The sequence below is a fragment of the Rhinoraja longicauda genome, chromosome 1, assembly GCF_053455715.1.
Source record: "Rhinoraja longicauda isolate Sanriku21f chromosome 1, sRhiLon1.1, whole genome shotgun sequence".
Lineage (NCBI taxonomy): Eukaryota > Metazoa > Chordata > Chondrichthyes > Rajiformes > Arhynchobatidae > Rhinoraja > Rhinoraja longicauda.
Genome location: NC_135953.1, coordinates 43,075,383 through 43,091,806, shown reverse-complemented (window position 1 = coordinate 43,091,806; position 16,424 = coordinate 43,075,383). Strand labels below are relative to the sequence as shown.

Genomic DNA, 16,424 nt, shown 5'->3' with positions numbered 1-16,424 from the left:
TTAAGAACCACTTGTATTTTTTTTTAGATTTGATTAAATGAAAACCATTTTGATGAGATGCAGTGAGTTGGACTTGCCAAATATGAATATTTTAACGGTCGTCGGGGAACGTGCAAGGTTGCATGAGTCTGCACAAAAGACAACATTTGGTTCTACGCCAGAGGCGTAGCTATGGGCACTCGCATGGGCCCTAGCTACGCCTGCCTCTTTGTTGGGTACGTCGAACAATCCCTGTTCCAGACGTACACTGGCCCCATCCCCGAACTCTACCTCCGCTACATTGATGACTGCATTGGTGCTACCTCTTGCACCCATGCGAACTCACTGACTTCATACACTTCACCTCCAATTTCCATCCTGCCCTTAAATATACTTGGACTATCTCCGACATCTCCCTCCCGTTTCTGGACCTCACCATCTCCATCACAGGAGACAGACTAGTGACGGACATTTACTATAAACCCACTGACTCGCACAGCTATCTGGACTACACTTCTTCCCACCCGGTCCCCTGCAAAAAGTCTATCCCCTACTCCCAATTCCTCCGTCTACGCCGCATCTGTGCCCGGGATGAGGTGTTTCACACTAGGGCTTCCGAGATGTCCTCGTTCTTCAGGAAACGGGGCTTCCCCTCCTCCATTATAGATGAGGCTCTTACTAGGGTCTCTTCTACATCCCGCAGCTCCACTCTTGCTCCCCCTCCCCCCACTCGCAACAAGGACAGAATCCCCCTCGTTCTCACCTTCCACCCCACCAGCCAGCGGATCCAACATATCATCCACCAACATTTCCGTCACCTACAACGGGACCCCACCACTGGCCATATCTTCCCATCCCCTCCCCTCTCTGCGTTCCGCAGAGACCGTTCCCTCCGTAACTCCCTGGTCCACTCGTCCCTTCCTACCCAAACCACCCCAACCCCGGGCACTTTCCTCTGCAACCGCACGAGATGCAACACCTGTCCCTTTACCTCCCCCCTCAACTCCATCCAAGGACCCAAACAGTCTTTCCAGGTGAGACAAAGGTTCACCTGCACCTCCTCCAACCTCATCTATTGCATCCGCTGCTCTAGATGTCAACTTATTTACATCGGCGAAACCAAGCGCAGGCTCGGCGATCGCTTCGCTGAACACCTGCGCTCGGTCCGCATTAACAAAACTGATCTCCCGGTGGCTGAGCACTTCAACTCCCCCTCCCATTCACAGTCTGACCTTTCTGTCATGGGCCTCCTCCAATGCCATAGTGAGTCCCACCGGAAATTGGAGGAACAGCACCTCATATTTCGCCTGGGCAGTTTGCAGCCCGGTGGTATGAACATCGACTTCTCCAACTTTAGATAGTTCCTCTGTCCCTCTCTTCCCCTCCTCCTTCCCAGATCTCCCTCTATCTTCCTGTCTCCACCTATATCCTTCCTTTGTCCCGCCCCCCTGACATCAGTCTGAAGAAGGGTCTCGACCCGAAACGTCACCCATTCCTTCTCTCCCGAGATGCTGCCTGACCTGCTGAGTTACTCCAGCATTTTGTGAATAAAACATTTGGTTCTCTCCGGACTGACAGCTGGGACCGGTCGCGGGGACGCAGCCGCGTGAGCCGGGCGGACGGGAACGGAGTGACGTAGGAACGCAGCCGGTCGAGGGCGGGGACCGAGTGACGCACGGACGCAGCCGGGCGAGGGCGGGGACGTATGACGTAGGGACGCAGCCGTAAGGCCGGGGACGGAGTGACGTAAGGACGCAGCCGGGCGAGGGCGCCGCGGGGCCTCGACGAGGATGACGCGAGCGGCCGGAGGAAGGTTCTGGATTGGGCAGGCCGGCTGTGTGACGCGTCGGGCGCTGTTGAGGGGCGGGGGAGGGGCGCGGGGCGCGCGCAGGTTCAGTGTGAACGCGAGCAGCGAGTGACGGGGCAGCAGAGCAGCCGGAACACGGGGCCGAACCACGTCCGCCGCACGGTCACTAAACCCAGCGCGCACGTCGAAGAGGAAGGCTGATCGGCCATGGCATCGATAGCAGAGTGAGTGTGTGCCGGGGTCGGAGTGGGTGGATGTGCCGGGGAGGTGATGTTTGTCCCCCACCCCTCCTACTGTCGTTCAAGGCCGGTAGGCCTCAGGCTCGTACACTGCAGTGGGGAGGGAGGAGGCGGCCGTCCAATTTCACTGTGTCATTCGGGCCTAGTTAGGTGCCAGCGCCGCCCGCTCTGCGCTCCACTGGGCCCGGCCGCCCGTCTCCCCGTGCCCGGAGCGCCGGCTCCCGCTCCCGGCTCAGCGGGAGGGAGGGGAGGCGGTCACGTCGTGCCCCATCCGCCGGGATGACGAGGGCTTTTTTGTCGGGGCCTACTTCACGGGGCCTCGAGGTGTTTCCTCGGTCGCTGCTCGACATCTCGCAGGGATCGCGATCAATCTACGCTAAATTATTTTTATTAAACATATTTTCCAAATCCCACGCCTGTTTTTGTAAATAAGTAACGCCCGGTCGTATTATATGCTCTTGACGCCTGACATTTAAAAATGTCAGATAGACGGAAATAATTAGAACGGATAGAAAGAAAAATAAGAATTTATTTCAGTTTCGGTTTTATTGGGAATCTACTCCTGCAGTTCCTCTTAAATAGCCACGACACCGTGATTTGGGGCAATCGGCGTTCGTATTTTGAATGGCCAAAATTATGTAAAGGAAATAGGTGCGACAAATTATATATTTACATATCATGTATGTAAATTATGTTTGATCATATCAGTATCATTTAAAAAGTAAGGCTGTAGACGTTTCATATTATGAGCTAAATGTTCTGTTGTCCATTCTGCAATTGTATGTTTGTCTGTACATAGAGGGAAATTGAGGACAGCAGACACACAATTGTGGCACCCCATATTTATCGAGGAAATCACCACAACTTTCTAGGGCCACCAACTTTTCTAATGTTGTATATTTAAGCTCGTGTTGAGATTGTCTACTATGTGGGCATGCACCCAGTTGTCTTCCCAGATAGTGGAGATGATCAAATTATGGTAATCTTAGCTCTTTAGCAATGTTTATTTATTCACAGTCATTTCAATGAATAATTCCTCCCAAAAGTATTATCCCTAGATTTAAAAAAATTACTATGTGCTTGGACTTGCCATGCTAATCATATAATGGTGTGCTTGTTTAGCAGTTTTCCAAAGCTTTCCAGATAGAATTTCCCATAATCTCCTTTTACAAAGATATTTAAGGTATCACACTACTTTTTCTGGACGACTTGTCCATCACATTATTTCCTTCTGTCTGCTGAAACAACACCTTAACATAAATTATTCAAATTAATTATTTTCTTCAAACTTTCTTTAGTAACATTGAGCTTGAATTCTAAAATTATCATTTGAATTTGATAAACCTCTTTAAAAATAATTGAATTGGCCAATTACTTTTTCAATGAAAACCAGAAATGCTGAGCAGGTCATTCTGGGTGTTTCCATCATTTTCAGTATTTATTTCAGATTTCGTGTGCAGGCAATTTTTGGTTTGAATTACTTGAGGTTTGGCTGTAACCAACGGAAATAGCTTTCATGTTTCTCCCTTTGTTCAATTTTGTGCTGTTGATTTATTTTAAATAAGTAAATGTAGTCAAAGGGTACTGATTGAGAATGATCAGCCATGATCACACTGAATGGCGGTGCTGGCTCGAAGGGCCAAATGGCCTCCTCCTGCACCTATTGCCTATTGTCAAATCCTTTTCATGCAGCCATTATTCCATCAGTTATGAATCGAGGGTGAATAACTGCAAGATATTCAGTTTAGCATATTCAGATATTTAGCATATTTAGATATTCAGCATCCTAATTTAGTGTGTCAAATATTTGTAGCATTTTTAATTTTGCAGAACTGGAATAATTTTTTGCAATTATCCTCAAGTTGCCTCTTGATAGAGTTTGGCTAACGAGAGTGCTGTGTCTTTAATCTAAAGCCAACATTCCCCTGGAATAGTATACAGTAATATATAAATTTCTCCAATAGCTTAATTATTTTATTTAAGGTCAACATGTTTGGCACCTTTCAACCAACTCAAACAACCAAATATCCACCCTTCATAATTCTGTTTCTGATTCCCTTCCATGAGTAAAAAATAAATTGGAGTTACGCTGGGATAGGCAGCGTCGATGGAGGGAAATGGACAGTGTTTTTAGTCTGGACCCTTCAGACCATTTGGATGGGGAGGGGGGGGGGGATCAACAAACCCTGTCAAGTGATAAGTAGATATGGGTGAGGAGGGAGCAGGATGATTGGAAGAAGATGAGTGAAATGTAAAGCCGGAGGGAAGGATGTGGGCTGCAAGGAAAAGAGGGGAGATAAAAGAAAAATCAGGAATTGGTTAAGAATGTAATGAGAAAGGAGCAAGGTGATGAAAAGTAGTGAAAAGGTATATGCACAGTGGGGGGTGTGGGGGAGAGAGGAATGAGGGTGTATTACTTGAAAGCACAATATGAGGTGCTTTTCTTCCAGTTTGTCTGTGGCCGCACTCGGGCAATCGAGGCCAAAGATGGGAAGGGGGGTGAAAATGGATAGCAACCACCAGTCCTTGGTGGGCAGAGTGCTATTATTCAGCGAATCGATCACCTTGTCTGTTATAAAGGTATTCTCTACCATTCTTGTTATTAGTGACTTCTGTCAAACAATGCCTGAATTTTGAAAGTTCCTGTCATTGTTATCAGCAGCAGGAAAAATTTAAAATGCATATTTTCTAATCAGTGAGTATTTGCAGAAGGATCTGATTTTCTTGTCCATGTATCAAAAAACGCTTGAGTGCTGTTACAATAACTATTGAAGGAGAGTAAGATTTTTTTTGTAACGGGGGATTGAATAGAGGTAGGGAGATTATCATATCATATCATATATATACAGCGCGGAAACAGGCCTTTTCGGCCCACCAAGTCCGCGCCGCCCAGCGATCCCCGTACATTAACACTATCCTACACCCACTAGGGACAATTTTTTACATTTACCCAGCCAATTAACCTGCAAACCTGTACGTCTTTGGAGTGTGGGAGGAAACCGAAGATCTCGGAGAAAACCCACGCAGGTCACGGGGAGAACGTACAAACTCCTTACAGTGCAGCACCCGTAGTCAGGATCGAACCTGAGTCTCCGGCGCTGCATTCGCTGTAAAGCAGCAACTCTACCGCTGCGCTACCGTGCCGCCCTTTTTATTTTAAAATTGACTTATCATATCATATCATATATATACAGCCGGAAACAGGCCTTTTCGGCCCTCCAAGTCCGTGCCGCCCAGTGATCCCCGTACATTAACACTATCCTACACCCACTAGGGACAATTTTTTTTACATTTACCCAGCCAATTAACCTACATACCTGTACGTCTTTGGAGTGTGGGAGGAAACCGAAGATCTCGGAGAAAACCCACGCAGGTCACGGGGAGAACGTACAAACTCCTTACAGTGCAGCACCCGTAGTCAGGATCGAACCTGAGTCTCCGGCGCTGCATTCGCTGTAAAGCAGCAACTCTACCGCTGCGCTACCGTGCCGCCTATGTTTATTATGTTTCAGCAACGTTGGGCATCAGAAGAGATTAACTAGAATGATACCTGGATTGGGAAGAATGTGTTATGAAATAAGATGGGACTGGGTGGACTGGAATGAAGAAGAGTTGAAAGAGGACGAATGAAATATAGCATGCTAAGAGGTCTTGTGTGGTGGATATGAAGGGGATGTTCCCTCTTGTTGGAAATTATAGACTAGATTTAAAACAAGTGGTTGTCCATCTGAGAGAAATTGTGTTGTTTCTGAACATTTTGATTCTTCCGAACTCCAAATGTGATGGAAGAAATGTCTTAATACTTTTGAAGATAAGGAAGTGAAAAATTGTCAATGATAAACAGTATAATTTGTTCATCCACGATGTTGATCATTTAACAGAACAGGCTTCAGGGTCCTTCTGCTGATTTCATTGTATGTCTGCCCTTTTTCATTATGTTCAGGTTTATTATCGTCGCGTGCATTGAGGTACAGTGGAAAGCTTTGTTTTACATGCTATCCAAATAATTAAGATACTATACATAGATACAATCATGCCAAACTCAAGTCCAACACATAGAGCAAAAGGAAAAGCACATATACCCAACTCCCCCTATAATACATGAACACTCTTTCTTTCTTTCACCCATTCCTTCTCTGTTGAGATGCTGCCTGACCTGCTGAGTTACTCCAGCATTTTGTGAAATGAACACCCAGTTTTAATCACTTCACTTCACTATTGGTTACGTTCCCTTCAGTGATCAGTTGTAAGGCTGTTATATAGAATTCGCTTCCTTGATCTCTTTCCTCCTCTTTAAAACCCACATCTGACCAGCCAACCTTGCGGTAATCTGTTCTAATATCTAATTACATAATGCGGGGGTCAAATTATATTAAAGTTGTTTAAGTGAAGATCTGGAGTGAAAAACGAGTTGCTGGAGGAATTCAGATTTGAAAGTGGGCGGGGAGGAACCAGGAAGGGGGGGAGGGGAGGAGGAGGCGGAGCTAAAGGAGGAAGGAATAATAAATATTTCAGTTTGAGACACTCCATCAGGACTAATCCTGAAGCAAGGTCTTGACCTGAAATGGAAACATTTCCATTACTCCACAGAGGGTGCCTGACTGACTGAGTTCTTTTTTGCTTCAGATTCCAGTCTTGAGTTCAAATTAGATTTAACTTTGTGCCTTTTCCCCCTAAGTATTTGAGAATGGATTAGGGACTTGATGTTCCAGGAGAATCCAGGGGTATAGAGAACTTTATATTTTGGGTTATCTTTAGTTTTAGTTTAATTTAGAGATACAGCGCGGAAACAGGCCCTTCGGCCCATCGAGTCCGCACCGACCAGTGATCCCCGCACATGAACACTATCCTACACAGACTAGGGACAATTTACACAACATCAAGCCAATTAACCTACATACCTGTACGTCTTTGGGGTGTGCGAGGAAACCGAAGATCTCGGAGAAAACCCACGTGGTCACGGGGAGAACGTAAAAACTCCGTCCAGACAGCACCCGTATTTGGGATTGAACCCGGGTCTCCGGTGCTGTAAGGCAGCAACTCTACCACTGCGACTCTCTTTGCTGGTTCGCTTTTTTTTGTGTCCTGGGGGTACAAGAACATAAGGGATAGGGACAAAATGTGTAGGAAAGAACTGCAGATGCTGGTTTAATCAAAGGTAGGCACAGACAGGCAGCATCTCTGGAGAGATGGAATGGGTGACTTTTCGGGTCGAGACCCTTCTTAGGGACAAATTTGATTGCTGAACTGGGATGGGCCAAATACTACCTGCATTATAAGTATAAATTGATGAAAGATATGGTAACATTGTAATCATAGTGGATGATTACATTGATGTATATAATTTGAAACAACTGTACATTTATATTCTAAATATGGCCTGGAGATATCATGCTGAGTCTTGCACATTTCAATGCGACTAGCTTGGACGCATCAGTGGTAAAGGCAGTTCAGTTCATTAATGTATTTATGAACTTCTGAAGCAATTCTCACAAATACCATTTGATTGTATTGGTAATGCAGTAGATCCTGTTTATTAGCATGGCTGATTTGTTCAGGTAAAATGTGCAATTATTTGGGATGTGCAATAAAAACCGTCATCACTGAGCTGAAATGTTAAAGCATAATGGGGGGTGGAGGTCGGCAGGGGGAAGAGGACAGGAACTGATTTGGTCACAGAAGAGTAATATATCTTGTTAAAACACCAGATATAATTTTTTGTCCTCGATCCTGCACTGCTTAAATATCTGTCGTCTGTTATGAAGAATCTGTTATTGAACCCAGTGGTCAGGGTTTTCAGGCTTCTGCACTTTTTGATGATAGTTGTGAAATGAGAATGTTGCCTCACTAGTATGGGTCTTTGATGACATTGGCTCCTGTTTTGAGCCAACACCTCGTATGGAACTGTGGTAGTGTTTACCACTCTGTAATCTCCTTCCTTCCTGGGTGTACAAGTTGCTAAACCAAGCCATGATGTAACCAGTCAATATGTCCTCCACCATACACACCTGTAGAAGTACAAGAGAATATTTGCTGACGTACTGAATCGTCCATCAATCTTCTACGGAACTACAGGCATTACTGAGCTTTCTTTGTGATTGTATCAATGTGCTGGGCCCAGGATAGATCTTTAGAGGGATGCATGGCTGGGAACTTGAAGCTGTTGACTCTCTGCAGTGCTGTCCCGTCGATGAAGATGGGCTTGGGGATCCTTGGCTAACCCTTCTGAAATCAACGATCAGCTCTGTGGTCTTGTTGATGTTATTCTGTCACCGATCAACAGATTTTCATTCTCCCTCCTATACTATGACTCGTCACTATATCTTATTCATCCTACCCGTTCTTACATAGGAGTTTAAGAACCTCAGCATTATCAGACAGATGGGTCATTTTGATTTTGTGACATCCTTTTTAGAAACAAAAAACATTCTTCGGACTTGGTTCAATCAACATTTTTCCAATTTATTTCAGAGCAATTTTGCATCCTTAGCTTGAAAGGAAATGAGACAAAATGGAAATTGAAACATGGGAAAATAGAATATGTTGTAAATATTAGGATATGCCATGCTTGTGAAGAGAAATGGACAGTATTTCAAGTTTTGCCTTTCATCAGAACCATGAAAAGTTAGAATTTAAAAATTGCATGGAAGGAGAAGAAACAGAATTTTAAATGCAAGCTTGTAATCATTTGGAGATTAGGAGAGGGCAAATGACATAAATGATGCAGCCAGTGTGTGTCAAGGTAATGTGTACATAGGACATGGTGAATGTTTTCTGAATTTATCTGAAGAGAAATTAAACTAATAACTGGAAATGTCAGATTACTTGCATTGTTGAATTTGGGCTGGAATGTACTTAGTTAAAGATCGAGATAATGTTCCTCATACTTTTATTGAGCTTCATTTTGATAGTGGCATGGTGAATTAAAATGACAGGCAGCTGAAACTCAGGGTTGCGCCTGCCAACCTAATGGGGGTCATCAGCAAAGGGATTTGTTTCATACCCCTTATTAAAGACAATGGTGCAAAGGTTTCATGTGGAACTGCTGCCATTTACCTTTTCTCACTCATGTTTTTGAGGACTTCCATACACAAATGTGTGAATGCACAAGTCTTAAACTGCCACACAGCATTGTGGTTCTGACTACTTAAAATTTGGATACTTCCCGGAGCCTCATCTTAAGATTCTGTAATATGTTACTGATCCATTTGGTGGGTAAAAACGTTGCCATCTGTCCTACTATAGATCTTGTTAATCTGCCACAGATACATTGGGAAATCTGAGGCTAACATTATGTATTTACCAGAGATTGAATTTTGCTGACCCTCTCATTTTGCTATCTTTCCGGGGAAAAAACTTTTGTTCTGTGCATTTTCCGTCTTGCGTGCCATAATTTTCCAACTAAATATCCAACATTAGCTTGTGACATCAATTTATTTTTGCCAAGTACAAAGGAGAATGTGCTAGAAATTTTGTTTGAAAACTATATTAATAAATGTGCTTGCTGCATTTGAGTTGTCTCTTGAGGTCATAGCACTAAAGTGTAGACTAGTGGATTTGTAAAGCATTCGTCAGATAAAATTGTTTATATAATGGTCCATCTATCTATTTTGCTGTTTGGAAAGTATCAAACGTGTTGAAAAATGGTCGCCTGGTTAAAAAAGGCTTTCGTCCTTATTTCTCTTTACTGTTTTTACAACTTTACTAATCTGGATGTATTCTTTGTTTAAAATGAGTATCATATGTGTCTGAAATATTATCTATGCAAGCACGCCTGTGTTACGAAAGGGTCGTATTCCGAGAAAATGATCCATGTTTCTATTTTCACTAGTTCAAAACTGTGTCAACTGCACGTGAAAAAAAAAGTTAATTTACTTTTATTCCGTGTAATTTCTGGTAGTTCGCATATCACTTTACCTTAATTGGTACACGTGACAATAAAAGACCTTTGAAACCCTGTTAGCGAATTTCCATTACCGAAAGCTGTAGCATGGGGATCGCCTGTAAATACACTGGAGGAAAGACTATTGCCGATATCTGAAGTTATAATTTCTAATGAGAGACAATTGAGAACGATAACATTTTTGGAATAACCTTTTGTCAAATGCATATAATGATGACTATTGACAAACACTAAACTGTATCTTGATTCAGTATTTTCTTAATAATGTTCATTATTCTGTTTTCAATGTTCAGTATATTCGTAACAAAGCTAATAATGCCATTTATAATTTCTTCCTTGATGTTCTTTAGAAATTTCCAATGTTGGAAGCATTTGAATTGTTGATCTTAAATTCTAATGTAATTGAATCTGTCCTGAAATTTAAGTACTGGAATCTAGCATGAAATACTTCATGGTGTCAGGCCAATAACCTCTCCCTCAATATCAGCAAGGTGAAGGAGCTGACTTGACTTCAGGAAGTATGGTGCAGTACATATCTTAGTCAACATCAATGGTGTGGAAGTGGAAATGGTTGAGAGCTTCAAGTACTTGGCATTAATACTACCATTGATCTGTCACAGACCAACAACATTGGAATGCTATGTGCTCTGTTTCACAGAGACATAGCCCACCCTCAGCTCCCCAAACTCGGCTCTCTCAAGTCTGAAGGCAGCCTTAGTGGCGAGGACTGCACAGAGCTGGTCAGGGCAGGCAGAGAAATTACTGCAGGATTGCTTTGTGTCGGAAGAGTGAGCAATGTTCAATGACTCGGCAATGGAACTGAACAAGTGCACCACGTTTGTTTCTGACTTCAGATGGAAGTGTGCAGTGGAGTGTGTTTCACCAGACTCATCTGAGTGTTTCAGCAAATTTGACATGTCACCAGTCACCATGTACAACTTCGACAGGTGCACCATTGAAAGCATGCTGTTGGGATGCATCACAGCTTGTTTTGAGAGCACTGTCCAAGACTGCAAGAAATTGCAGAGTTGTAGGTGTAGCCGAGTCTGCCACACAGACCAGACTTTCCACCATTGACTCCACTTCATGCTTCCTTGGAAAAGCAGACAACATAATCAAAGACTTGTCCCACCTCAGTCATTTCTCCTTCTCCCTGCTCTGATCCAGCAGAAAATACAGAAGTTTGAAAGCGTGCACCACCAGGCAGAATAGCTTCTTCCCCTCCATTATCAGACTTCTGAGCGGTCCTTCCATGAGCTAGGGTACTGTCGATGTCACCTCTACCCCACGGAGGACACTGGACTTTGTGTATGGAACTGATACTCTACCATGCGCCACAATACTGCAAACTCATCTAACTGGCTCCATGTTCCCCATTACTTTATCCATTAAGCTTGAGTTTGATTTGATTGTATTTATGTGTGATATATCTGATCTGTTTGGATTGCATATAAAACAAGCTTTTCACTGTGCCTTGGTACACATGATAATAAAATCTAAACTTTTTTTATTTTGTAGGGTTAAATCTGATGATTTGTCAACTGCTATTCTGAAGCAGAAGCATAGACCTAATCGATTAATTGTCGATGAAGCAATTAATGAAGACAACAGTGTGGTTTCGCTGTCTCAGGTATGCTAATAATTATGTATTAGGCTCAGATGCAAAACTAACACCTCACTCCCCCCATGTTCTGCATATTTGCTGAGAGCTGGAATGGTGTTTCAAAGGAACTTCATAATGTTTAATATAAAAGATTGTTCATTATTTGCGACCTCAACCCCTGTTTTACTGGCTAACACCATTCGCATCATTTTGGAAGTTTGAATTTCTAGCGCTCTGCTTTTTATTTTGGATTTCAACATTTACATTTTTCTTCGTTTTTCATCTATTTTCAATTTAATGTGCAGCAGTGCCAGACTTGGCCATTTCAATTTGTTTAAATCCACTTCATCTCTTCAGTGTATTAGATTGCACTGCTATTATGGAGCAAACAAAATATTTGTTTGCATTAATTAAAAAGATTATAGTAGCTCTTAAGCTTTTGTGCTGCTGTTTTGTAATGCAAACCAAACTAAATCGTGCTTTGAGGTAGGTAGCCTTTTCACATTCAATTTTGTCTAGAAATTTAAATGTCAAATAAGGTTCATATTTTGATAGCTAGTTACTGTATAATGCAGACGTAAACTTTCGTTGTAGAATTTTATTGGCAGCGCTCACTTGCATAACAAAATTATATTTTACCCAGACTATCACAGATTATGGTAATAGAGGAGAAATGGTCTTCGGCTGATTTTAAAAGTGCCCCATAACTGTAACATAACTAAATGTTTTAAACCCTTAATTTTCGTTTGATATTTTGACTCCAAACAGAGAACTTCATCTTAGTATCTGCTGTTATCAATGATGCTGCTGCTGCTATGAAGTTTTGGTTCACAGAGATGCTTGTAATCTACTTTAAATTATTGTTGAGATCCATAGATCTGTGTCGCAAAAACAACAAGTTTTCTGAAACAATTATTGCCACAGTTCCCTTTGATTAAATAGCATTTGATGCATCTCTTTTTTGACCAAGAGAGCACTGTTGGCAGTTATATGCAGGCCATCCAAGATAACAAATGGTTTCTGTATTTACAGATGTCCATAAGTCAATTTCTGTAAATCGGAAAATACAAAAAAAATCACTGGTGACCACACTGCCACAAGGTTGTAACAAATGGCATTAAAAGCACGAGATTGATAAAAAAGAAAAATTAAGTGGACAGAAAAAGGAAATTAACTAACAAACACACCCCTTCTCCCCCCCCCTTCCTGTGGTTCACTTAGATACATGCCCATTTCTCCCACATTCCTGCCACTTATTTTCCTTCCTCATATACCCCTTCATCTAGCTTCACATTTCAAGTCATCCATGGAAAGCAACTGGTCCAGATAGTGTCCCTGACCGCATCCTTGGGATGGATCTATGTGGATCAGCTGGCAGAGGTATTTGCAGACATCTTTAGCTTCTCACTACTCCATTCTGAAGCCCCAACTTTCTTCAAGAAGACCACCAGTGCCAAAGAAAAGTAAGGTGGAGTGTCTTAATGAGTACTATTATGTGGCTCTTGACATCCACCATCATGACGTACTTGGAGAGACTAGTGAAGGTGCACATTAACTCCAGCCTCCCACCAAGCCATGATCCATTGCAGCATGGTTATCATTGCAACATGTCCATTGCAGATTGCGTCTGTCGGGCCCTAGACTAATTTCTGGAATACCTAGACAACAAGGAAACAAGGACCCCGACATTAGACTTCTATTTATAGACTACACCTCTGCCTTCAACACCTTAATCCTATCCAGCTCATTCCAAACTCCTGGAACTGGGAATCTGCACTCCTTCATTTGCCATTGGATCTTTGACTTTCTGACCCACAGATCGCAATTGGTGAGGATAGTTGATAACAACCCCACACAATAATTCTTAACATCGTAGCCAAGCACAGATAGGTTCTCAGTCCTCTACTATACTCCCTATACACTCACGGCTGCATGGCCAAAATTTGATTATAGCTCCATCTCATGGCATCATCCCCAGTAACATATCTCACTTTATTCAATCCAATACCCAGAAATTTACAAGACAGTCCTCGGGTCACTTCATTTATATTAGAATTAGAGCAAACAAAAATACCTACCTACAGTCACTAGGTACTATCCCAGAGTGGACTATCCCAGAGTGGAACATCCTTCCCGACACCACCAGATATGCACCAACCTTGTCACTCTTCAAGTTACGACTCGACAGCTTGGACATGGATCATCTCACCAAACTTCCCACCAAAATCTAAATGATCTTTTTGCAACTAGTACCCACGCGAGCGAAACCTGCAAGAGATAGCCCAGCTGTTAGCGGTGGTACAACAGAAAACAGAAACGGAATCTGCAAGTTTGCAGATGACACCATTGTAGTTGGCTGAATCACAAACCATGATTATACTGGGAGCAGGAAGGAGGTAGGGAAGTTAGTAACGGGTTGTTGGGGCAATAACCTCTCCTTCAACGTCAGCAAGCCAAAGGCACTAGTTTTTTGTTTTGGGAAGAATGGTGGAGTACATGGCCCAGTCAGCAAGTGGAAATGGTTGAGATCTTCAAGCTCCTTACTGTTAATAGTACCAATGCTCTATTGTGGATCAAACGCATTGAAATGACAGCCATGAAGTCCTGCTGACCTCCTTGGGTGACTAAGGAAATTGGGCATGTCCCCAGTGACTCTTACAAACTTCTGCAGATGCACCATTGAAAGCATATTGTTTGGTTGCATCGCAGCTTGGTTTGGGAACAAATCTGCTCAAGACTGCAATAAATGCAAAGTATTATAGATGTAACCCAGATGGACCAGACTCCCCATCGTTGACTCCATGTAGACGTCATGCTTTCTCGGAAAAGGTACAGATACTTGAAAGCATGCACCGCCAGACTTCGGAACAACTTCTTACCCTCTGTTATCAAGATTATGAACTGCTCCTCCATAATCTAGGCACTGTCCAAGTCACCTCTACCCTATTGCAGACATTGAATTTTGTCTATGGAACTGTTGCGCTACAATGCTGAGAACTAGATTCCGCACTCTGTATCTTCCCTTTTGCTTAACCTATTGTACTTGAGTTTGAATTAATTACATGTATGTTTGGTATTACCTGATCTGATAACTTGGAAAACAAAGCTTTTCACTACCTCAGTACACATGACGAGAATAAACCTAATTTGTTTATCTCACCACATTTTGTCCTTTCATTTCTGGCTTTTGTCCAACCATCTGTCAATCAAACCACCCTTGCCTATATCGACCTATCACTTACCAGGCTTTATCCGGCCCCTAACTCTCTTCCAGCTCTCTCCCCCAATCAATCAACACCTATCCACGTTCTCCAGAGACACTGCCTGACTTGCTGACTTTCTCCAGCACTGTCTCTTTCTAAGGAAACTCATTCTGCCATTTGTGGAAACATGCAAAAGACAATAAGTGCAGGAGTAGGCCATTTGGCCCTTCGTACCAGCACTGCCATTGACTGTGATCATGGCTGATCATCCACAATCAGTACCCTGTTCCTGCCTTCTCCCCGTATCCCTTGACTCTGCTATCTATTCCACAGATTCATAACTCTGGGTGAAAAAGTTCTTCCTCATCTCTGTTCTAAATGGCCTATCCCTTATTCTTAAACTGTGGTCCCAGGTTCTGGACTCCCCCAACATCGGGGACATGTTTCCTGCCTCTAGCGTGTCCAATCCCTTAATAATCTTATATGTTTCAATAAGATCCCCTCTCTTCGTAAATTCCAATGTATACAAGCCTAGTCGCTCCATTCTTTCAACATATGGTGGTTCCGCCATCCCGGGAATTAACCTTGTGAACCTACGCTGTACTCCCTCAATAGCAAGGGTGTCCTTTCTCAAATTTGGAGACCAAAACTGCACACATGGACATAAGACTGAAGATCAAAGTGATTATGACCTATGCCACAAAATCTTTTGGCAACAATTTCTTCTCTTGGATTTGTTTAAATGCAAGAGTATATTCTACAAACATACCTATTTATGTGCTTTTGTATTTGCAAAATTTACGCCACAAAGACGATATTTGTACTCGTGTAAATTACCCGTTCCGAGGTCTACATACTGAAGGTGATCCATTTATCCTATTTTTATGAAACTAGTATGGGTGAAATGAGCAAATTGCACATGGAAAACACCTATCTAAAATTGCTAATGAGGTATTGTGCCCATCCTGATGGGATTATTTATGTTTAATGCTATGTTTTATTTCTACTCAAAATATATTTTAGAATTTATGTTAAGAAATAATCTGCAACTGGTGTCCTTTTTAAACCAAAAATCTTTTTTTAATTAGTTTTCGACCATGACCCAGTTTTATGTTATTTTTTTCTCTTGCTCCCCAAATATCCCATTCGTCCGTGTGCAGTGTTACTGTCACGACCAAATTGCAAACCAATATGCTCATTTTGCAAACATTTTGCTTGCGTGCAAAAACTTGATATAAACCTAGAATAGCAGCTCCCTTCTAATTGAGATAAGATGTTTGGCAGTATTTCTTGGGTGACATATGTCCTAAATCATATCTAAATATATACAAACAATAACACCTTTCCAAAACTTAAGTGCAGTTTCAATGGGAAAAATCATTGAGAAGCGACCTGTCAAGATACTGTATTCATCCTTTTTTGATGACAATTAGCTTGACCTTTCTGATCCAACCCTGAATACTTTGTCATTAAAAAAAGTACTCCAATTATTGTATGATGGCATTGTGACCAATCAGTTGTTAAATCTGTAAGAACTAAATTCATCAAATTGTTTAAAACCTGTTTTCAAATAATTATTAAAGAAATGCTCATTCCAGCTTTTTTTGGAAACACTTCAGAAATTATTCTTCAGTTTCTTTACTTAAATGAAGACCTATTGATTGTAAGTAATCTCATCTTGCATCTTGCC

At 42.4% G+C, this 16,424-nt stretch overlaps 1 protein-coding gene across 1 annotated transcript in view; it reads left to right on the top strand.

The window, feature by feature from the left end:
- The first annotated feature begins 1,852 nt into the window (after positions 1-1,852).
- vcp (valosin containing protein) overlaps positions 1,853-16,424 on the top strand; it is a 46,156-nt gene continuing 31,584 nt past the window's right edge. The window contains exons 1-2 of the mRNA XM_078396284.1: positions 1,853-2,010; positions 11,447-11,558. Of these exons, the coding sequence (XP_078252410.1) occupies positions 1,994-2,010; positions 11,447-11,558 (129 nt within the window). The 5' untranslated portion in view covers positions 1,853-1,993. The remainder of the gene's footprint in view (positions 2,011-11,446; positions 11,559-16,424) is intronic.